Source organism: Oreochromis aureus, linkage group 7, assembly GCF_013358895.1.
Source record: "Oreochromis aureus strain Israel breed Guangdong linkage group 7, ZZ_aureus, whole genome shotgun sequence".
NCBI classification, from domain to species: Eukaryota; Metazoa; Chordata; class Actinopteri; order Cichliformes; family Cichlidae; genus Oreochromis; species Oreochromis aureus.
The window spans coordinates 55981820-56007236 of NC_052948.1; the positions used below are offsets into that span (position 1 = coordinate 55981820).

Sequence of the window (25417 nt, forward strand, 5' to 3'; positions counted from 1 at the left end):
GCCCAAATTTAGATTTTCTATGGTTAAATTTTTTTCAGTAGGGTTAGCGTTTCTTTATTATATTTTAAATGATTTATTAAGGCAGTTAAATCAGATTTAAAACTAATTTTATTAATTGTATTTTTGTAATTCATACCAGATATTATTTTCTGCACATGGGTCTTCCTAAACAAAAACAAAAACGTATTCAGTTTTAAGACGGAATTTTCCATCACTCTTTATACAAGGAGAACAACACTGCACTACTCCAGTGATGTGATGGAAAGTTCCAGAGCAGATGGACCTTGTGGTAAGACTGCTATTCATTTTTCCTACCTTGACATTTTTAATGCTTTACCCACATTTGACCAGCAGATGGTAGCAAATACCACAAAGACTAAAATACAGACGACCATTAACGATAAATAATACCATTAAAGCCATAATTTCAGCTAGCAATAGCAACATTTGCATAGAAACTGAAAGATCCCTCTTCGTTCCCAGGAGTGCTCACAAACCCTTTTCGGGTTGCGTCGGGAAATAAACTACCTTCAGCTGCTTCCTTTAGTCACAATGGTCACAAGAAGTCGGCGTAGAAATTTTCCAAACCAAATATGCAGACTTACTCGCTGTGGCGACCCCTTGTGACCAATATGACTAAAGGAGCAGCTGAAAGTCGCTTATTTCAACACAACCGACAATAAAATGCCACATAGAAGAACTGGAGAAGCTCTTTGTACTGTGTAAGCTCACGTTTTTTTAAATGTCGTTAAATTTCGCTTTAAAACAGGAGCTATGTCCTCGGAGTCACGCACTTCAATGAAGACTTGTTGAGAAGACGATGAAGATGCCCACTGAATGCAGTAGCAGCTGTCTCGTCTACACAGTTATCCTCCCATAACAAATAAATTAGTCAACATGGCCGCAGAGCACCTAGCCCTACATAACTGAGACACGGAATAAAACAACACAGGTAAATATAAATATGGTATTCGCGTTTTTTAAAAAACACCTACAATTCATGACCTGCATGCTTTTGTTTGTATACGCAATTGTATACTAACATGCTACGAATTATTTACAAAAAGCTATAGGTAAATTTGTTATTTAAAATGTCATATTCAAATAACAAACGTAATAATTACAACCCACAATCAGTTTACATTTTAATTTTATTCGTTTTATTCTGAACGCGCGCGTGTGTGAATTTCTTTGATAATAATCATAAAAAGACCCGTCCTTTTCATCTCTGTTTTCGCAGATTTAATGGCGTTCATGTCTCGGTTCTCTCGGTCCCGGAGCAGCTCCAGGTCTCCGAGCCGAAAAGACTCTGAACGTTCCTCCCCGATCCTGACTGTCTCCGAGCTAGAGAGGCTCCTTTACACGGGCAAAACGGCCTGCAACCATGCAGACGAAGTGTGGCCACGACTCTATATTGGAGACCAGTGAGTTTTTCTAACCTCTGAGCGGTGGCAGAAGAAGTAAATACTCAGTAAGAGTGTCTTAATAACAGTGAATGAATACTTAACGTATTCATTTCTTAGTAAAGTATTACTTAGAAATAAAAATACCCATTACTTATTACGAGTGAGTAATGAGCACCCAATGAGTACTAATTTTAATGAAGTAAATGTTCATATAAGCTGAAAGCTGTTTAGTCTAAAGCAAACGTCTTTATCTAAAATCTATATCTAGCTTCATCACCCACCAGTATCTGTTTATGTCTCATTCATAAGCTTAGGAGTCACATAAGAGTTACATGTCAGCATAAATCATACAAGTTATGTAGTCAAGTGAAAACAGTTTAACTGCTAGAGCTGGAAATACCTTCTCTCTTCTGCAGGGACATTGCATCAGATCGTCGAGAATTGGCCAAACTTGGCATTACACATATCCTCAACTGCGCACAGACGAAGTGGCGCGGGGGAGCCGAATATTACGCTGGGATGAACATCACCTATCATGGCATTGAGGCTCATGACTCACCAACTTTTGACATGAGTGTAAACTTCTATCCTGCTTCTGAGTTCATTCACAAAGCCCTCACCAGTGGAGGTTAGTCTGAGACTGGGCGTGTGGGGGTCTGTGTGGGTAGGTTCTCTGTTCTACTGTGTTTGATTTTAATTTTATGATCTATTGAATTTTAAATCTACGCGCTCTTCCAATTGTTATTTTTTGCATGCTGTGCTTACAAGGTATCTTTGATTCTTTTGAAAGATGCCTATAAAAATGAATTATTAATTGATAACATGAGGGAAAATCATCACTTCAAATAGCAGGTCATCTAGCAGTTAGAAGCTCTGTGTTCTGCATATCAAAAAAGGATCCCGGGGCAAGACTGAACCCCATATCACCCTGATGGCCTCATGAATAGATATTGAGTAAAGTCCTTTTAAGTAAAAATGAGTTATTACATTACTAGAGTAAACAAATAAATTTGTTCTTTGACCTAAGAAATAAGAAATTTTCAGACTGTAGTATTTTATACATTTTAAATGAATCTCTTTTTGATCTATGAAAGGTCTTATATAACTACTGGCAAATCTTAATGTAATCTTGCATTAGCAGATTCATCCATTTGTATTTGAATTACCCTGTTTTTACTTTATAAATTTTTCCACTACATGCTGTTGCTTCTTCAAAAACCCTTAAATGTTGTGTTCTATAGTTAGACTTGTGTGGCTCAACAGGTCTAAATAATGATGCAAAGGACTAATGTAGTGAAGAAAAAAAAGAGGAATTTGGGGGGCACAGTCTTTGTCTTTACTGGTCATTTAGCTTTTTCTTTAAAGTATTAAGAAATATTTAGTATATTGCTTTACACTGATTACATGAAACTATTAACATTTATATAAAATATGTATAAATATTTTAGGGGAGCTAATAGTCTTTTGTAAATCATCAATTTATCCTAGTAATTTGCACTGGGATGAGGGGAGCAACCATTAGTGTTTAATAGCATTGATCAGGGGCACAGCTATCCTAAAACCACGCTGAAGATTGTAATACAAACAAACATCCACAAGCTCACACTCTGGTTCTGTATGTCTCTTTTGCAGACTGTATGAAAATGAAGGTTTGTGACATCATCCATCGATTTATGGAATCTGACATAATGTTAGTTTTGTGGCCACTGGCATGTTGTTTTTGGAGCCAGAAATTGCTACATTTGACATCTCTGCTATTTATACATAAAAGACTGAGTGGGAATTCCAATTGAAGAACAAACCGACTATTTGAAGCAAAACATTTTGACATAACATTTTGTAATTTTATTGAATTATTTATGTCAAAAGTTCCACGCAAGAAAAAACGTAATCTAGAATTAAATTCCTCTGCATAAATTCAACAACCTCTGTGTGCAGAACTTTGATTCACATTCTCACTGTTAACTTTTTGCTCTTGAAGCTGACTCTTGCTCCTGCAAATGAACTGAATTTTGACTGTTTGGAGGTGGAGCCCAAAAGAAGAGGGGTTCTAATATGATTGGTCACTTTTAATGGACATTTCAGGTTACTGCATTAAAGCAAGGTGGCGCCATGATCAGCGCTGTTTTGAACCGTATTTGTGTACAATTTGGAAACTAAATTTGGAAGCCTCTCCAGTGTTTATGTTGCTGCCAAATGGTCACTCAGTGAAACACAGCTGTACACCTCTGGCTGCAGAGTTCCACTCACTGTGGGTCCAGGTTCCACTATTATAGGTCATCTAGATAGAGTTACAGGTCCGCTGAGCAGTGGACAGATAGGAGTATGGGACAGACTGTCTTTTTACAATATCTGACAACAATAAGTCGCTCATTTGTCTTATCTGAATGGTTCAAGTTGTTGCTATCATTTTGTGTAAATCACCTTATGTAAATCTAGTGGTACTTAGATCTGTGGTTACTACTAAAAGTATTCTTCACTGTTTCAATAAACAGTGAACAAATGCTCTGATCAAACGCTGATTATCAGCATTTTACAGCTGTGGAAGAAGTGTCCTAAATCCGCTACTTATATAAAAGTAAAACAATAGCATATGTATATTCCGTAAAAATAACATTTTACTGAAATAAAAGTATAAATGTGCTGCAATAAAAATCTACTTGAATCTCTATAAAATTATTTACTCATTAAAGTCTCCACCTGAGCTGGAACAAATTCACTGTAGCTAAAACACACCATAATTTATTATTTATTTTGCCTGTTTATAGTTTGAATTAAGTTTCCCAGTTAAACTATAGCTGTAATTTCTACTGTACACGGGTGGATGTATTGATTTATCACTGGCTTCACTCTAATACAGAAAAAAGTGCAAAATCTGAAACTCATCTAGTCATGATACGTGCAGTTACATGTGTTGCTGAAGGCTGTGCAGCTTTTTATTGGCGAATTAAATGTCTGTATTTTGGCCAAAGTTGTAATTGCTGGATCACAATGCACACTTACTTTCCTGAGCCTCATTATGTTTGTTTGTTTGTACAAGATATTGATATTGTACAAGACTAATGGAACAGGAGTGCTGAGGCTTCAGAGCTCGCCTTAGAATCCTCCAGTTTTAAAGATTCATGTAATCTAGTGACAGTTGTTGGTATTTCCACTGCTACACAGCAAACAATAACTGTTGACAAACTTCATTTTTCAAATAGTAAAAAAATAAATTTTAAAACAGCGCTGATGTTTCTGCCACAGTGGATACAAAGCAGACAGTTTTGTGTATGTGCTGGGTTCTTTGTGTGCATGGCTACTGAGTTCTATGCAGGTTGTTGAATTTGCGTGGACTTGTGATTATGTTTTTTGGTATGTGCAGGTAAGGTTCTGGTCCACTGTACTGTGGGAGTGAGCCGCTCAGCTACTCTGGTGCTAGCCTACTTGATGATCAGACAAAATCTGACGCTTGTGGAGGCCATCAAGACAGTAAAAGACCACAGAGGTGTCATCCCTAACCGAGGTTTCCTCCGCCAGCTGAATGGCCTGGACAGCATCCTGAGAGAGAGCCGAAAAACATCACCGTAGAGCTGAAAATACTCTCAAGACACACTCCACCTGAGGTAGCAGCCCATTACACTGGGAGATATTCTGGGACCAAACTAGGAGCAACCTGTGAATTTCTGACATTGCGGCTCTGAATGGTAGCCATTGATACCGCAGATCAAGTAATGCCATTATCTTCATAGTCAGCTCAGTTTGTTTAATCTTTGTAGTTCTGTAGACTCTGAAACAGCAGCACCAAATAATTTTATATTCCTTAAGATATAAAAGTTTACCGATACATTAAGGTTCTAAAAAATTAGAACCTTTTATTAATAATTCCACTATTTCCTTCAAAGTGTTTTTTCAATTTGTAACTGACCTCTGCCTTTTAGATTCATTCACGCACATAATGGTAGAAATTTTACAGCAACATCAGTTGACCTATGTAAGTTAAGTAGTAAACCCTTAGCTTTGACTTATAGGTTTCAAAAGTTGACTGTGAGTCCAAAATTGAGGAAACTGCTGCACGGGGTTTGCTTCAGATGTGAAACAGGAGTTTGGGGTGTAACCTCACTGTCTGAATTATGTTAATTTAATTTCCTGTTAGCAACAAAGCCTACTGACATTTAGCTTCTATTTATTGATCTGAGAGCTAGTTTCTATGCTCTGTAAACTTTTTTTGCACAATTATGGCTTTAGACTATACTGACAAGGGGAGAACGCCTACGTTAAAAGTATAAAGGGACTAGAAACAATCATTCTTATGGCTGACAAGTGCTAACATGTTTATTCATGGTGCCATGTTTGCAGTTATCCTGCCAACCACAGATGTCCACAAAATTTATGCCTAAAAGTTTTTACAGGCTTCATCCACACATGTTTTTGGACACTTCTGCAATTTTGGGCCCATATGCATTGTTTTTCTTTTTAGTCAAGCTGTAGAGAACATGTCTAACAGAGATTTCTGTCTGACTTTTTTAAATTTCAGAAGAAAATAGTCAACCTGAGGCAGGTTATCGCCAACCTGATTAACATACCTGGGTTCTGAACTCAGCAGAGTCACAAAATAAACCCAGCAGACACTGTGATATTGAATAGGATGTTAATCTTTTTTTTGTTAACTAGTCTTAGTAGAAAAATAGTTCCACATAGAGTTCGAAAATGAGTTGTGCCAAGGTTGCCGATGAGAGTTTACTGTTGTCTTGACATACTTTCTGAGTGTTGTCTGACTTTCTAGCCAGAGAAAGTATGTGTTCAAGAATGGTTTTATATTAGTATTTTAATGATTACAACAAAATGAAATAAACAAAACTGCCTCAACCCAGAGAGAAGTAACAATATCAAAAAATTTCAACTGCTCAGTTTTGTGAACCAGTTCTCGTTCCACTGAGCTAACCAACCACACAATGAACTATACACTGAACTACTCGGATCACAAGGTTTCTAATGCTGTTTATTGGTCATGGTAGTCCAGAAACGTTAAGTTTACTGTGTAGCAAATGAGAGGGAATTTACACAAAGGTAACACAAAGGTACTTGGCTTTAAAGTTATGTGAAGATAAAAATTTTAAAACAGACTCCAGTATTCTTATCTGTCTATTTGGAATTAACATTATATGGCTGTAACTGGTATTTTACTGTAATCAAAACTTATAATATGTAAAAGTAGAATAGAATCGTATATTACATCAACCCCAGCCAGTTAAAAAACATGATGAAAATTGGCAGAAGAAAATTGTTTGTGCTTAGAAATTTAAATGTTTGTGTCCCAACATTAGGCCCTGTTCATTCACAAGCATATTTATGTAAATTGAAGTCCAGAGAATGGGAGTTCTTGAGCATAATACAAATCCTCTGGTGATACTTGATATCAGTTTAATGTAGTGTCAGTAATTAAAAACTGATCACAATTGACCCTAAGCAGACACGTTCCTTGTTGTATTTTCTAGTTAATATAGAGCGTAAATAAGTTATATAAACCACCAAAAATAAGATTCTTTCTGAGTGATTTTTTCCCCATAGTTTCAGTCATTTCAGGTCTTCCCTCAACGTTTTTACATTCATGAAATGCCCTATAACCCAGTTCTAATCCAGCACAGTTATGTAGCTTATGGTATTCCAGCATAATTACAGCATATCAAATGTAATTATTTGTTTGTGAACACAACAGCAAATGCACCAATTGCAATTTGGTTGGTTGCTTCCAAGTTCCTTTTTTGTGACCTGCCAATATTATTTTTGCTGATTCTGACTTTTTTTCTAAGAACTATAACTTACAGCATATACAAAAAAACTTTTAAACTTTTCTCAAAGCAAAATATTATTTTCATACTAAAAGAAATTATTAAATTTCCTAAATCCCCAAATTGCATTAAATAACAGGATCTTCTCTTATTTAAACAACAAAAAGCGGTACAAATAATTAACAGAAATGAGTTGCTATATACCCACTGTTATCTGACATATCTTAACTTACCAAACGTAAGCAGGTGCAATGGATTTATATAACAAAACAAATGTCAGGTAGTTGTCAGGTAATATGTTTTTTTAAATTTACCAGATACAATTATGTTGACCTCTCTTTCTTTAACACTTTTTTTCTCTTTTTTTCATAATTTTTCTTGCCACTGTTTTTTTTTGTGAGCAGTTTCTGGCTGGCTCTGAGCTCCGAATAGTGTAAGGCTGTTCCAAGCAGATGGTCCCTGGCCAAACCATTGTTGCATCTTTAATTAATTATTTGCTTACAATTTGGTGTTGTTTAAGTGAACTTTTTTATAATGTAATTTATCAAAAGAAACCACAGTCATTTTTTATTGTATATATATAGTGTGTAGACTTAATTTGTCTGGTAGACTACAGACTCACCATCATGCTCTCTAAGTATCTCCCAGTCCAGTGTATCACCTTAACTTTACAGTGACTGTTAGCTGTCCAGAGTACTACTCGAAGTGAAGATGTAGTATGCTAGCTCAAGAAGCATTTAGAGTAGACATGCAGTGAGAGACAATACCACAGATGTGCCATTGCAAAAGCTACCAACTGCCTGGATAACATGCACAGTAATCATGCTGTGTGCACAAGTCGGGTAAAGTCTGCTGTTTTGTCTTGATGTTAAAAGTGAGGCTTGTGTTCTCACGCTTGTAAAAAAAAACTTTAGAAGAGCCAATTCTGTGCTTTTAACCAGCATTTCAAATACTTTCCGATGTGTTACTAATGATTACCTCAAGAATTATGTTTGAAAGACATTTTTTGTGGCTTGTAGAATTTGTGCTGTGTAACATCACCACATTGAGATACAAGGGGGAATGAAGTGAGCAATGTTACTCTCAGCAAATGCAGATAAAATACCCCCCCAAAAATGAGGATTTGTACAGTCTGTGGATAAAGAGAGTATATTATGCTTATTCTTTACTTTCAGTTCTTACACACACGCGCACACACACACAGATTCTCATATTAAACATGTTCAAAGTTTCCAGTACTGATGTCAGTGTATTTACAAGTAAAACCTCTGGCTTCACATTGAATAAAATACTCAGTTTCAGTAAGTATGAGATGCCTGAGATGACCAATAAGGTCATCTCAGGCACACAGCTCTAGTCTAACCACCCATATGGTGTTCAAACCTGTTTGCAAGGAGTAGCAAATCCAAAGAAAGTTGGCTGTCCTTCAGACAGAGGATAAACTTAGTGCCTGCACCTACACCTAGCATAAAAGAAATAGTATAATCTATTATGGTTGAAGAATAAAAATGAGAAGCTGGAAATGAGCAGACTATGCTATTGCTATTGCTCTCAGCAGCTTGGTTGCTGGCAAACAGTTTGCACCGAACGGTCATATTTCACCCATCCTTTTCTTCTTTAAATATGAAATTTTGTCAGAATCTCCAAGTAAGAAATACATTCCTGCCCGCGCACTGCTGGCTCTGTTGTGTTTGCTGTGGGTCCATTGCGTAACTGACGCCACCAACATTAAAGGGACGCTTACATTAGATCGTATTTTGTGTTTTGTTTGTGTTTCCAGGTTTGGGTTTGTGAGGAATTACCAAAATTAGAGAGGGGTTAGAGAGGAGATAGCCTAACATGTGAAACAGGAAAACACCGCAGTGTAATCCATTTATTTTAACAAAGTAACTGTATTCTAATTATCACTTTTTTAAACAGTAACTGTAACAGAATACAGTTACTCATATTTTGTATTTTAAATACGTAACGCCAGTACATGTATTCCATTACTCTGCAACACTGCTCTTGGCAAGAAAGGGTGTATTTCACAAATTACATTTTGAACTGTAGTATTGGAAAGCAAAACAGAACAGCAAGCAATCTGAACTGAAGTGTCATGACTTAAGTGACAATTTGTGTGCATTTTATAGGGAATTAATTGCATCTTAACTGGGTGCTTAGGGCTCAATAGATAATCAAATGGCCACATCAGACTATAACTTTCTGTTATAGATAGCATATAAAGATGGATGCACTACCCATTATCACTTCCTCCCTTTGTAGCCCATGTCTTTGAGTAACTAGCATGACATTACCATGGTATTGTAGTCATATCTTGTGCCTGACCCAAATGGTAGCTCACTTGATAACAGTAATTTATTGTTGCAAATCTAAAAATGATATCATAAGAGCCATAAGAGAAACTATTTAAAAAATTGTTAAAAAGTCCTCCAGTGTTTTTATGTACAATATCTAAAACTTGTCTACATGACTTCTTTATTCAAAGAAACTACCTGTCACTTTCAGTCATCAGATACCTTTATTAGCGTCAAGCAACTAAACAGTGACAAAATATCATTGTGATAAGAAAAAGTCAATATGGCTACATATTTGCTACATTTGATAAAATATGTTTTAGTCAGACTCATATTCTCTATGTTAACAAGAATAGGGAGCTGGTACAGTGGCTTGCAAAAGTATTCGGCCCCCTTGAACTTTTCCACATTTTGTCACATTACAGTCACAAACATGAATCAATTTTATTGGAATTCCACGTGAAAGACCAATACAAAGTGGTGTACATGTGAGAAGTGGAACGGAAATCATACATGATTCCAAACATTTTTTACAAATAAATAACTGAAAAGTTGGGTGTGCGTAATTATTCAGCCCCCTGAGTCAATACTTTGTAGAACCACCTTTTGCTGCAATTACAGCTGCCAGTCTTTTAGGGTATGTCTCTACCAGCTTTGCACATCTAGAGACTGAAATCCTTGCCCATTCTTCTTTGCAAAACAGCTCCACAACTGCCCTGTGACGGCCTCAGAGGTTGTCTAAGAGAATATTGGGAGCAACAACACCATGAAGTCCAAAGAACACACCAGACAGGTCAGGGATAAAGTTATTGAGAAATTTAAAGCAGGCTTAGGCTACAAAAAGATTTCCCAAGCCTTGAACATCCCACGGAGCACTGTTCAAGCCATCATTCAGAAATGGAAGGAGTATGGCACAACTGTAAACCTACCAAGACAAGGCCGTCCACCTAAACTCACAGGCCGAACAAGGAGAGCGCTGATCAGAAATGCAGCCAAGACGCCCATGGTGACTCTGGACGAGCTGCAGAGATCTACAGCTCAGGTGGGGGAATCTGTTCATAGGACAACTATTAGTCGTGCACTGCACAAAGTTGGCCTTTATGGAAGAGTGGCACGAAGAAAGCCATTGTTAAAAGAAAACCATAAGAAGTCCCGTTTGCAGTTTACCATAAGCCATGTGGGGGACACAGCAAACATGTGGAAGAAGGTGCTCTGGTCAGATGAGACCAAAATGGAACTTTTTGGCCAAAATGCAAAACGCTATGTGTGGCAGAAAACTAACACTGCACATCACTCTGAACACACCATCCCCACTGTCAAATATGGTGGTGGCAGCATCATGCTCTGGGGGTGCTTCTCTTCAGCAGGGACAGGGAAGCTGGTCAGAGTTGATGGGAAGATGGATGGAGCCAAATACAGGGCAATCTTGGAAGAAAACCTCTTGGAGTCTGCAAAAGACTTGAGACTGGGGCGGAGGTTCACCTTCCAGCAGGACAACGACCCTAAACATAAAGCCAGGGTAACAATGGAATGGTTTAAAACAAAACATATCCATGTGTTAGAATGGCCCAGTCTAAGTCCAGATCTAAATCCAATCAAGAATCTGTGGCAAGATCTGAAAACTCCTGTTCACAAATGCTGTCCATCTAATCTGACTGAGCTGGAGCTGTTTTGCAAAGAAGAATGGGCAAGGATTTCAGTCTCTAGATGTGCAAAGCTGGTAGAGACATACCCTAAAAGACTGGCAGCTGTAATTGCAGCAAAAGGTGGTTCTACCAAGTATTGACTCAGGGGGCTGAATAATTACGCACACCCCACTTTTCAGTTATTTATTTGTAAAAAATGTTTGGAATCATGTATGATTTCCGTTCCACTTCTCACATGTACACCACTTTGTATTGGTCTTTCACGTGGAATTCCAAAAAAAATTGATTCATGTTTGTGGCTGTAATGTGACAAAATGTGGAAAAGTTCAAGGGGGCCAAATACTTTTGCAAGCCACTGTATGTTGTCCATCTTAATGTTTATGCCCTGTAGTATTAAAAATTACTTCTACTAGCAAAAACCCACTCTATGTGTGTTTTTTTGCAAGGTCTGTGGTGCTTTCTCAGTTTTTTATTCCAGTTACATTGCAGGTACCCATTTTAGTGACCATTAATTTAAGGGCAATATACATAGAATGTGATAAGTGAAAGAAATGCAAACAAAAGATGTAACATCACATAAAAACATTTAAATGCTAAAATAATTGCTCTTTGTGACATTTTTCATTCAGATTGGCCCACCCATTAAGGAGGAGATAGGGTGCATATATACATACATATAGTGGAGGAAGTCATTGTTTGAGCCTGTGCTGAATGTGTAAGTTTACTAACTTAAAAAACAAATGAACAGTAGTAGTAGTAGTAGCAGTAATTTCATTGTAATGGACAGAGACAAATATCAACCAAAATCCAGAAAAACACATTACAGAATAACTGATTTATATGTCATTGAATGAAATAAGTGTTTAATAGTATTTAATAAGTACTTAATAGAGAAGCCCTTATTGGCAGATATAGTTGTGAGATGTTTTTTGCCGTTGTCACCAGGTTTGTTCACTGTCACAAGTGTGACCCACGCTTGGAAATTGTGATTACGGAGTCTTCATTTACAATGTGCATTGTCCTTGTAATCTTGTGCTTGCATGAGCAACTTAGAAGCTTCTGGTCACTTGGCAGTGCTTCTTGCCCTCGCTCTTCCTGCTACTGCTCTCCCCAGCCACTGCAGAAAAAGGGGATGCATGATTATGATGATAGGACCTTGCTGTGTCTGATAGCCTCCCCTGACACTACATCGTTAACCCTCTGCACCACCCTTCCTCTACAGCAGAGCCATAGACCACACCCTGCCACACAAACATCTCAGGAGTGATTTTGGCCCAGAAGTTTTCTAAATCCTTTATCCACTTCTTTGTTGTCTTAGCTGTATGTTTGGGGTATTTGTAATGCTGGAAGACCCATCCACGATCCTTCAGTGTTCTGGCTAGGGAAAGGAAGTTCTTGTTCAATATTTTACAGTACATTGCCTGCCCATTGGTTCCTTAATGCAGTGAAGTCATGCTGTAATCTTAGCAGAAAAACAGCCTTAAAGCATAATGTTTCCAGCTCCGCGCTTGACTGTGGGGATGGTATTCTTTGGGTCACCATCTTTCTTCCCTGAAACGCTCAATTTAAGTTTTATATGACCACTGGACTTGGACTGATTCTTGTATAGCACTCAAAGTGCTTAATACAAAAAGCCACATTCCCCCAAGCACTTTATTCTATGCTTTAAGTGCTTTCTATCTAAGCATTCACACACATTCATATGAGCTTGGGGTTAGGGTTAGGATACTTAGCATGCAGATTGGGGCAGCAAGGGATCAAACCACCAGCCTTCCAATTAGTAGCTGACCTGCTCTACAGCCACCCCACTTTCACCTAACTGTTCTCAGAATCATTTAGAAGTGTGCAAACTGCACATGTGCTTTCTTGACCTGGGGGGCCTTGTGAGCAAGATTTTATTGTACTACAGTGTAGTGTGTTATCAATCGTGTTCTTTGTGACTGTGGTCCCAACTGCCTTCAGATCATAGTTTTGGGTTGATTCACCCCCTCATGATCATCCTTACCTATTAAGGCAAGATCTTACATGGAACTCCAGACCAAGAATGACTGATAGTCATTTTATATTTTTATTCCATCGCACCAGCAGCTGTTACTTTCTCACAAAGCTTTTCCTGAAGGCTTTGAGATCAGGAATTGTAGATGTTTGATAGATTAAATATTGTCTTTGTGCTACATGGGCACACACCCAATCTGTGGAGGCCAGAATTCTGGGTGTGGGGTATAGGGGATCAAATACCTATTTCACTCAATGATATGCTATTCAATTTATAACCTTTAAGTAATGGGGTTTTCTCTTTGGTTGATATTCTGTTTCTCCATTAAAATGCAACTACAAAAAAAAGAGACAGTTCATTTCTTTGTAAGTGAGCAAACCAAGTTCAGCAGAGGATCAGATAATTATTACCCTGAATATACTGTATGAACATTACTGTAAGAATATGAGATTCTGATTGATATGATATGATATTGCTCTAATGCATCAATTTGTATCTGGAAAAAAAGGAGCATGGTTTGCAAAGTTTGGCAAAGCAGTCTTAGTTTTACTGAGTTAAAGCACAGGAGAGGCATTTATATATATCTCTCTCTATATATATATGTATATATATAGAGAGAGAGGGAGAGAGATTGGATCATTCCTGTATTACCATTGTGTTACCTATGCTGTATTGGATTTGCATGTTTTGTATCTGTGAATTTTTTGTGCTGTGATTGTTGTTGTTCTCAATTCCTGTTTCTATCTCTATTGTTTTGTTATAGAGCCCTTTCTATAGAAAAACTTGAATTCTTTTAAATTTATTTTTGTATCACTTTCTGTGTGGTTCATTAAAGGAGACACTAGCAAAGGAGATGTTAATGCCTTAATCTGTGTACTTCAAATTGGTTTTTAATCTGTTCTGTCTGTTTTTATTGTAAATAACACTGATTGCTAACTTTGTTTTGATAAATTCTCTACTAAATGTAATAAAAATATTCTAACTGAGATATTTTACTGTTTTCATTTTTTACAAACTGTGTTGTGTTAGATCTAATATTTTTTATGTTTTTAATTTTAATGTTGATGCTCTTTAATTTAGTAAGCAAGGAAAGAGTCCATTGAACTTCAAGAACACACAGACCCATTCAGAGAGTGATAATATACACCTTATGTCAAACCTGTGATTTATGACCCCCTGCCAAATGATTTAAGGCTTAGGAAGTTATAAAGGAATAATAAAAGTTAATGGCTGTCATCATTTTTATGAATAACATAAAATTATGATATGTCATAACTATGGAATAATCGGTAATCATATGACCCCAAAAATATGATCATGAAAATATGGCAATGGAATAGGATGATAAATAGGATGTTTGAAATTAAAATTATGGAATACTATTTCATAATGGTGTGCTGTTGTCATTTTAAGCCATAAAGTATACTTTTTTGACAAAAACTGCCACCTTTTTTAGACAACTGTTTTGGGTACCTGTGTGTGTGTGGTAAGCCATAGTAAAAAGGTTATTCTTAATTAAACCACTGCTTTTGTAACAACAGAGGGCAATGAGGATGGGGGGAGCTGGAGGCTGCATGCCCAGCTGGAAGGCTTTAACTCTTTTTATTTGTTTTTGTTTAATCCAAAAAAAGAACATCAGAATCAAAGGCAGACTTACACATGTTCCATGACAATGTGAGACAGTCGTACCAGAGCAAAGATCCCAGAGAAAAGTAAAAATGGGTCTTCACACAGCAGCCAGTGTGGGTAAAATGACATTCTCTTTGACTCACAGTGCGACCCCCAAGCTGGTACTCCACCCTGATCCACCAATAAGGCAATTTAAAATAGAGCTTTTACCAATGAGAAAAACCACTGATCAAAAAAGCAGTTTCAGAAAGGCGGGTTCTTGCTTTCACCAATCAGAGAGTGGAGGAGGGTGGGTTTAACCTGATCCATGTGAAACAGCTGTTTGAGGGTTATGACCCCCGACCCTCACTCAACCCCAGCGACCCTCAAGTGACTGGAAATTATGACCTGCGTGACTTTCACCGAAAAGTAAAGGTGGAAGTTCTCTAAAACTGTTTCTAAGTATATTGTGCTTTTAAAATGTGACACAAGTAATATGATCATCAAAGAACATGTTTTTATAAAAAAAGGTTTACTCTTATGCTTTGAAAGTACGTCAGATTTTCATAAAACATTTATTAGTATGTTTAATGTTTGGTGATGTCCATACATCACCAAATTACATCAACAGTCACCTGGAAGTTAAATAATTTGACATAGTCGTAGTCATAAATAATTTGACGGGGGGTCATAAATCACTGGTTTGATATAAAGTATATATTATCACTCTTTTACCATGCTTTAGAGGAATACAATTAAAATCTATAAATTAAAGAAAAAGCTCTTGCAAAGTAGGCATTAATGTATTTATGGACCCTTTTATTTGTTTCTTTTTAATTTAGATTTTCATTCAATTAGATTGCAAAAGAATTGAATCATTGGCCTAATGTAGGTAAAACTAAAACTACGAATATTTTCTTCTGTGGTCTCAGTAAATGTTGCCATTGTGGCAAGTTAAATGATTTTACACCATTGTGAAAATAAGTGGTGAAATGAAAAAGAAAATCCACTTATAAATAAATTTTAGATGAAAAAGTTAAAAACTAATTAATACAGAGGTAGATCATAAAGGCCTCAGTCACACAGACCTAGAGACCAGTCAGTAGGTTGCTAGGGAAAAACATGTATATTCTATGGTTCTATGGACTTTAAAAGAGCCAAGTGAAGAGAAACTAACAAGAGAAAAGTATGGTCTCACTTTCTAGTTCCAGTTAGTATTCTTACTCACTCAGTGTTCTGGATCATCTAAAGGCTTTTGAATGTGTTCAGTAAAAGACTACTCAAAAATTGCACACAGATTCTTTAGTGTGTAGAGGTCATGCCAGATAAATATCTGTTTAGATTTTCAGGACAGAGTACAATAACCTATGTCAGTTTTTCTGAATTTAGGAGTAGGATATTAGAGGTCATCCAGGCCTCTATGGCTTTAAGACATGTCTCTAACTAAACAGGGAACACAGAAAGAGCACACACAGAGACCGGACACAGGGAAACAGGAGACAAAAAGAGTTAATAAAAGATAAGCATGGACACAAGGCTGACTTCCACACAGAATACACTGAGAACCAGACACAGAGACGAGACTAGGACAGACTGGACACAAAAATGAACTAACATAATTAAACAAGGATCCAAGGCACCAGAAAAATCAAATATTTAAGAATGTGAATATAACTTAGCTCTTAATTACAAAAAACCAAATCAATAGTCCACAGAAGAAACTCAAAATACTAGGTCAAAGACTCAGGACATTGGACATTACCCTCTGCTCAAGGGTAGCCTGTCTGATCAGTCAGAACAAAGAAAAACCAGGACCACAGGCTTAGGCAAAGGAAATAGAACAGCTCTTGGATCCTGTCGGGTAACCAGCAATGGAAAAGAATCAACTCTGAAGAAAGGCCTGGTGGGCAACAATAAAGACGAATGAACTCGGAAAGCTGTGATATGATATGATTCAAACCACACTATTCTTAACGTCATTGCCAGTTAATGTCAAAGTAACACTTGACACTGTCTTCGCCCACTTACCTTCCTGAAAAGAATTCTGGGATATTTTATTATATAATTATTTTTGCCAGGACAAATGAAGGTCTGCTAAATGACTGCAACATAATTTCCTCTCCAGCTTACATGTTAGCTGCTTCAAGGTGAACATTTGAGAGTTATACCAGGCAGTAAAGCACTGTCAGGAATTACACTAGTAGACCCTGGTGGCAGATCACTCAGACAGACACTGTTGCAGGTTTATTTACTGTAAGGACGAAATGATAAACATAACACAGGGGCGAGGGAGCATGCTGAACGCGAAACTCTGTTTAGAGGGGAAAAAGGAGAAAATGCAGTTAGCGGCTGGTAGAAAGTCACTGGGTGTGGACTTAAATGCTCCATGGACGAGGACATTGTGACAGTGTGAATGAGAGGAATGGCTTGCCCAGTCACAACTTGAGTGGTGTACTGTTACTAGACTTCTGTGCTAACCACAACCTTTTCATAATGAACACCATTTTAAAGCATGAAGGTGTTCATAAGTGCACATGATACCAGGAGATCACAGGTCACAGGTTGATGATCATTTTTGTAATCATATCATCAGATCACAGGCAGGTGGGGGAGGAAGATGCTGGACAGACCTGATGTACCCACATTTATGGAATGTCTGGCAGAGGTTCGGGAAAAAAAAAAGGTGCAGGAAGAGTGAAATCAGAAAACAAGAGTTTTGATCAGTCTCAAGCCAATTTGGAAAATTGTGAGACAACTCGGTAGGTGAAAGCACACACTGTATACAGTATACAGAGGTAGAAGAATATAATCAGCCGATGGATGAGACACTTTAAGGATCTACTCAATCTCACTGTCACGCCTTCTATAATGGGAGAAGTCTGAAGATGAGGGGGACAATCGTTAGTAGATTCCCCAGACAGCAACATGAGCAGCCTCAGTGCCCAATTCTTTTTGTGCCACATACATGGCCTAGGGCTCATCCCCCTCCCTCATCCAGTGGAGTGTCATTACTGGTGCTGGGGGCAGCGGAGGTGGTGCCCGGGAGGAGCCAGATCCCCAGAACTCTGGTCTGGAGCTCTGCCTGGTCCTGCAGTGGGTCCACCTGTTGTTGACACACCACCGCCTGCTCTGTATGGATAATTTGTCAATCTCAGAGTTTCTGTACTTATATATCATTTAGAGTGATGGTAAAAATAGATGGGCAACATGTTGTTCCACTGTCGCCACAGGTCGGCAGCACAAAAACAGCGGCTCAGGGCAGCAGATTGCAGATATATTGGCTGAAATTGTCAGCCCATCGATAAATCAGTTAGGTTCTACTATATTGGAGTAGTTATTGTTTTGGTTAATTATTGATTCTAAATTGGTTGAAGGTGTGAATATGAGTTTGCATTGTTGTCTTTCACTATGCATAATCCCTGCAACTGACTGACAAGCTCCATCTCTGCTATGACCCTCAATTGGATAAGCAAAAGAAAATGGATGGATCGATGTCAACCATCACCCGCAACAAATCACGACAGATGGAGGCCCCTCCCTGTACCTGGTTCTGATATGACGGGGTGAGCAACTCCAGGCCTCCAAGGCCGGTGTCCTGCAGGTTTTAGATGTGTCCTTGAGCCAACACAGCTGATTCAAATCGCTAAATTACCTCCTCAACATGTCTTGAAGTTCTCCGGAGGATTGGTAAAGAACTAATCATGTGATTCAGGTGTGTTGACCCAGGGTGATATCTAAAACCTGCAGGACACCGGTCTTCGGGGCCTGGAGTTGCCCACCCCTGCGCTATGACCTGTTAAAAGAGTTTTCCTTTCCACTGTTGCCAAGTACTTGCTCATAGGCGGTCATCTGATTGTTGGGGTCTCGTATTATTGTAGCACCTGTACCTTACAATATAAAGAGTCTGTGATTTGGAGCCATATAAAAAAATTGACATGAAATGGATGGATAGAGGGAAGTTATAGCTTCAGAATTAGGGGGCTTGGATTGTAAGGAAGGACAATGACTTGCAAACAAGCATGCACGGAAAGCACCTTTTCACAGTGCAGTGGAAATTTCAAGCAACAAGATAATTCAAAAACCTGTAAAGAGAATTCTGAAACCAAAGTATTATGTGATTTCAGCAAAAGTAGCAGAGCTGGATGAATGACTTTAGAATTTAAGTTAATCTTAAGGGTCTCCCTAGTGCATGTGTGTATATGTATAAATAAAAGAGGGCATACACAAAAAACATGCTTTGAATTAGTTTATTTACAACACCACCACCATTTTATCTAGATTTTGTTAACAAATGTGATTCTGAAAAGGATAATTGTTATAGGTAAAAATAATAAAACAAAATAAATAAATAACAAACAGGACAAATGACAACACAGCAGACAAACTTTTTAGAAGGAGAAAATTGGTCAAATTGGTGTTTTTCCTATTCTGACTGTTGATATATTGAACCATAAAACTGACTGGAATGGATGATAAAGGCTATATCTGATAAGGGAATGAGTTGAAACAAAGAAACAGAGTTACACTATTTTAGTTCACCACAGTCAGCAATGACAATCTTGGCTTTAGTTGTGCCACTCTTTGTACCTTGCTTCTCCATTGCCTTGACAACATCAATACCCTCCACAACGTTGCCAAACACCACATGCTTCCCATTCAGCCTGAAAAGCAGAGGAAAGTATTAGTATGCGAGAAAGACACCTGAAATAAGCTGAATAGAACCTGAATGCAGCAGTATTACTAAGTAGAGCTTACCAGTCAGTTGAGGCTGTGCAGATGAAGAACTGTGAACCATTGGTGTTGGGTCCTGCATTAGCCATGGACAGTGTCCCCATGCCAGTGTGCTTCAACTGGAAGTTCTCATCAGGAAATTTCTCTCCATAGATGGACTTGCCTCCTGTTCCATTGTGGTTGGTAAAGTCTCCACCCTGAAGGGAAAAAAGGAAGCACATGTGGTAAACATACATGTGAACGTGAAGACACACTACATATTCCAAGCCTCGACTGTACCTGGCACATGAATTTAGGGATCACTCGGTGAAATGTGGAGCCTTTGTAGCCAAAACCTCTCTCTCCAGTGCACAAAGCACGGAAGTTTTCTGTAAAATTAGCATATTGTTGCTTACTTAAAAATATATAAAGCAACTAAAGTCAATAAAAATAATTATATGCACTACTATTTTTCTGCTTTTTTGTAAAAACACTGAATATTCACCGAATTTCCTGGAGGAACCAACCTAAGGGGTTAATAAAGTTCTATCCATCTATCATCTCTAAAATGGATAAAAAATAATTATATTTTAACATAGAAAAAAAACAAAAACCATTTTGATTAAGTAACTTATGGTCAATTATCCATCACAGAAACATAATAAATAATGTCATAATAATATAACTTTTGGGCAACTGTGGCATAAACCTTAGTGGTTGGTGATCAAGTAAATTTGTAAAGCATTATACATATCCTTCTCTTTTTAATATTAAGCTATAGGTGTTAGTATCTCCATGAGTCAGTTGATTCCTGTATTATTTTCACAATCTCTATCACCCATGGCCCCAACACATATTTAGAATAAATCCTGCTGAGATTAAATGGGAACGCAAACTTTCCAGCAGTGAAACATAAATTGATTGTTGGGTGTGAGGAAGCTGAGGACGCACATCACATCTTTGAAATAACACGGAAAATGTTTTTCTAGCTCACCTACCTGCAGTCTTCGGGACCACATCAGCCCGGAGCTACAGAACACAGAGATTTCAATTAGTGGAAAGGAAACAGGGGATTCTATTTTAAGGTTGAGAATTTATCGATGTCATAAAAACACGCAAGTTTGAGATGGATGGATGGATGGATGGATGTATGTCTCGACACCCAACCCTGTACTACAGACAGCCACCCCGTTTTTCCACATGAACTACTCATAGGAATTGACGAATCTGCGAATGCAACATCTGGAACACACAAATATAAATAGTTCATGTAAAAAACAGTTAACCCGGAACACCCGAGTACCCGGAGAGAATCCAGAGACACTGGAAGAAGCCATAAACGGCATACAGAAAGGCTGGATTGGAAACCACAGTGCTAACCACAGTAGCACTGGCTGCCCTTAGTTTATATTGTCACCTGACGATAACACTGACACCTATATGCATTTGCTTTAACTAAAGATTAAAACAAACAAAAACTGCGAGGTTTTAAATCTAGTCAAACTATTGGGAATGAAATGGAGACTGCTCCTTAGAAGATGACGAAGCTGTGGCTCTGGAACACGGAGTGACAAATAAATGGTAATAGGATTGGAAATCTCTTACCTCCATTACAATTCTGCCGGCGTTAGCGCCATCAATTGTGATGTCAAAGAAAACTCTGGGGTTTCCCATGTTCACAAATGCGCTCGCGATAAATAATATACTGATCCTGACAGCTACACTCGGGTATGTTTTTGTATGTGTCTTGCGGCAGCGTTGTAAATCGTCCACAGCCAATCACAGCCATTCCCTTTCAAAGACTCCAATACAGACCAATTGGATTTAAGATAATCAAGGTTACGTGTGACATTACCACGGCAACCCTCAAGGGCGGGGCAGTGAGAAAAACAGTAAGGTGCCTGACTTTAATTATTCCCTTTATTTTTCACTGAAAGGTCAACTAAAAATGAACTCGACCAACCAAACAAAGAAAATCCACATTTTGTTGATCATTTCACTAACATACTCCCTCTAATGCATTTTTTTTTTTCATTTTTTCAAAACTTTGTTTTGGGGCTTGGCACTTGATAAGGTTTGATAAAGCTTTCATTTGATAAAATGGAATTAAACTGAAAAGAACCAAAAATGATGAAATAGCTAACTTTATTTTGTAGGCAGCTATGATCAATGCTACACAGATTGATGCAGGCTTTTGAACTGCGCGCTGGCTCAAAGGCTGGACGATCTTTCTCTTTAAGTTTGAAGATGTGACTTTCATGTTTTTTGATGATTACATCAATTACATGTGGGGTCAGATGACGATTCATCTGAGCCCCAAACAGTTTTCCACTTTGCCTTGGTCCATTTTGAATGAGCTTTGGTGCACACACAATCGTGACACTACACTACTATGCATTTTAACATATGCCTTCTTTTTTGCATAATAGTGCTTCAGCCAACATTTGTGGATGGCATCATGAACTGTCTGAAAAGAAAATTTTAGGAATTTTTATACATAGTCCCCCATTTTCAGAGGTTCAGCATTAACTGTACAGTTCACTAACAAGCAGTTTCATGGTCAGGAGAGGTCTATGACAAATTAAGTAGATCAAAGATTTGAAGCTGATTCCAGATGTTGGATTTCCATTTGGTAGCTGCTCAATGGAACTCTCAATATGAGGTCCACAGAAATGTCAAGGCAGGTATCATTAGACTGAAAAAACAGAGTCAAAGCTTGACTTGGGACAGCATGCTAGTAAGAGAAAAGTATGGAGAAAGAGAGAAATGGTGGAGGCAATGTTATGGCATAGGCATGGTTGCCAGTAGAACCAGGACACTACTGTTTATTGATGATGTGCCTGCTAACAGAAGTAGCAGGATTAATTCTAAAGGCTACACTCTGAGCTCAAAAATGCTGTAACATACAAACTATTTTAACAAATGATTTAAGCTATTAATTTTATCCATTTATTACACAGAGTTGAAATATTCAGCTAAAAGCAGACTAATAGTTAATTATTAGTGAAAACAAAATTAATAAAGATGACCAACCCAAACAGCAGTTGACATTCTGATGGAAAAAGCTTTACATACTATAAATACATTCAAAAAGCTATAACTAAAATAAATATTATTAAAGTTAAATAGAAAAAACACCATTGGTCAAATAGCAATGTTTAATTCTGATTCGGTTTCAGGAAGGGGACAAAGCAACTGTGAATACAATGATAATTATAATTAAAAAATAAATAGAAAATAATGGCAATTACAATGTGTTACAAAATACGCAGAACATTTCTAAAAATCTTTTATTTTGTTTTTTGTTTAGTTTTTTTTGTAGTAAATTTGTTTGTTCATACTTTTCAAATATAATTTTGTGTAGCTCAAACTGGAAAAGAATTTCTGTTGTTTTGTCAACAGTGTTGGACCACAACGAGTAAATAGTTCATACAAAAAAATGTCAACTTTAAAAAAATCACATTAAGAATAATTTTAACTTTATCTTGATGACTGCTGACTGTCCATTTTTTGTCACACATGCATCTTTTATGTATGACCTTTATTTTTACAGTTGCTTTAACACTTTTAAACATACAGTATACAGTGCCAACAACGATCCTTTATCCAACTAATAACATTAAAATTATCATGTTTAACAATTTGTCTGATACACACACACGTTCTCTAATGAAAACAGTTGATTATACAATACGTAAACCCGTGCCATGATGGGTTAAAAATGTAAAACAATATAAAAACATACTAATAACTTTCAAATGGCAGAAAATGCCATGACACACAGCTCATATAAAGTATTTTTGAAAGCCCTCAAAAGAGGGTAAACCAACAGAGGGAAAGTGAGGCTTTGTACATTTCACAGTGCTGAAGGATGTCAGAGAGACAATGAATGTCAGTGCTCTCCCAGCTTTATGTTGTGAAAAAGGCCTACTGGCAATGCCTTCATACTTTGGGCTTTTTCTCATTTACTCTATGCCGACATGTGTCTTTTAGCTCTACACCTTAACCACTCTAATTTTACACTGTAATCATTGTGTATTTAAGAAAATGTTTGTCAATTTTCTTTATTTTGCATTATCATCAATAGATCATGCTAACAATTAGTGGGTCTCAAGCAAGAAATACTTGTATGAATAAATATAGTTACTTATAATATTTAATTTAAATAAAAATTGCACAAAATCATCATGTCTTTACCTGAATAAATGTAAACAAACTAAATTATGTAAGAATAATATTTAGTTATTTCATTAATAATATTCAAAATTAATATCAATTACAATTTTTTTTCTATCATCATCTTCAGTTTCCCAAGGTCGGCTCAAACTCATCAAACCACTGCTGCTTGAAAATAACTATAAATACTTTTAAATGACCCCAAGTTTACTGGGTTTGGATCATACCACATTCTTTTGCAATCTTGTAAATTAGAATTTTCTCATAAATTGACCACAGCCTCACTGAGACACCACTCATGGCTTCCCCCATGCAGAATATCTGGCTGTTCTTATAAATAGATCACACATTTTGTTGGATATGTATATACATGTATATACATATATATACACACACACACACATATATATATATACATATACACACATATACATATATATATACACACACATATACATATATACATATACATGTACATATGTGTATATATATATATATATATATATATATATATATATATCCATCCATCCATCCATCCTCATCCGCTTTATCCGAAGTCGGGTCGCGGGGGCAGCAGCCTAAGCAGAGAAGCCCAGACCTCCCTCTCCCCAGCCACCTCCTCCAGCTCATCCGGGGAACACCAAGGCGTTCCCAGGCCAGCCGAGAGATATAATCTCTCCAGCGCGTCCTGGGTCTGCCCCGGGCCTCCTCCCGGTGGGACATGCCCGAACACCTCACCCAGGAGGCGCCCAGGGGGCATCCTTGTCAGATGCCCGAACCACCTCAACTGGCTCCTTTCGATGTGGAGGAGCAGCGGCTCTACTCTGAGCCCCTCCCGGATGGCCGAACCTCTCACCCTATCTCTAAGGGAGGGCCAGCCACCCTTCGGAGGAAGCTCATTTCTGCCGCTTGTATCCGCGATCTCGTTCTTTCGGTCACTACCCACAGCTCGTGGCCATAGGTGAGGGTCGGGACGTGAGATCGACCGGTAAATTGAGAGCTTCGCTTTTACACTCAGCTCCCTCTTCACCACGACGGACCGTGCAGCGTCCGCATCACTGCAGCCGCAGCACCAATCCGCCTGTCGATCTCCGGCTCCCTTCTCCCATCACTCGCGAACAAGACCCCGAGATACTTGAACTCCTCCACTTGGGGCAGGAACTCATCCCCGACCCGGAGTGGGCACTCCACCCTTTGCCCTATATATATATATATATATGGCTTTTCTTAGAAACCGATAGTTTTCCTTTTAATATTTCCACCTTGCCTCTGTAATTTATTTACTTACCTACCCAATATTTCATAATACAAATGATACTTGCAAGAGTCACAAAAACAAGGTTTAGTGAAAGAACTCACAAATGTGACTTGCTATAGCTCTTTCAATAGCGGTCCCATGTAAAATTTTCATATGAATAAAAGGGACACTGCTCCAGCACCTCTTCACACCCCATATGTGATTTGACTTCAGTAACTTATTTCTGAGTTTAGTCACTAAGACTTACAAAACACTGCTTTGTAAATCACACTATGTTTGAAAATGAAAGTTTATATGACTTGTGATTGACAAGTCAGTAGCCAATACTCAACTGGTTTCCCAGTCAATGGTTTCGCAGTCAAATCAGCCATGTTGGATCAAGGACACATCTGGGACCTGCAGGATGCCGGCCCTCGAGGCCTGGAGTTCGACACCTGTGTTGTAGGGTCTACCTTACAATATAAAGCGCTTTGAGGCAACTGTTGTTGTGATTTGGTGCTATATAAATAAAACTGAATTGAATTCAGACTTGCCCCTCCTTGTCACAGT

General features: G+C 37.9%; 2 protein-coding genes across 4 annotated transcripts; one reads left to right on the forward strand and one right to left on the reverse strand.

Annotated features, from left to right (window-relative positions):
* Window positions 1-232: 232 nt before the first annotated feature.
* LOC116314848 (dual specificity protein phosphatase 26) lies at window positions 233-9860 on the forward strand. 3 transcript variants are annotated; one of them, XM_031732985.2, is made up of 6 exons: window positions 233-289; window positions 770-952; window positions 1241-1424; window positions 1823-2034; window positions 4771-5011; window positions 5745-9860. In XM_031732985.2, exons 3-5 carry the CDS (start codon window positions 1246-1248, stop codon window positions 4974-4976), a joined length of 597 nt encoding a protein of 198 aa, XP_031588845.1. In that variant the 5' UTR covers window positions 233-289; window positions 770-952; window positions 1241-1245; the 3' UTR covers window positions 4977-5011; window positions 5745-9860. The 3 variants fall into 3 exon arrangements, with proteins under 3 accessions (XP_031588845.1, XP_039471421.1, XP_039471420.1); XM_039615487.1 differs by having other exon boundaries at window positions 5923-9860; XM_039615486.1 differs by having other exon boundaries at window positions 4771-9860.
* A 9097-nt stretch (window positions 9861-18957) lies between these two features.
* ppiab (peptidylprolyl isomerase Ab (cyclophilin A)) lies at window positions 18958-21259 on the reverse strand. Its single transcript, XM_031732987.2, has 5 exons — window positions 21040-21259; window positions 20433-20463; window positions 19735-19823; window positions 19480-19652; window positions 18958-19385 (listed from the first exon to the last, which is right to left on the reverse strand). Exons 1-5 carry the CDS (start codon window positions 21106-21108, stop codon window positions 19250-19252), a joined length of 498 nt encoding a protein of 165 aa, XP_031588847.1. The 5' UTR covers window positions 21109-21259; the 3' UTR covers window positions 18958-19249.
* Between the last annotated feature and the right edge of the window lie 4158 nt (window positions 21260-25417).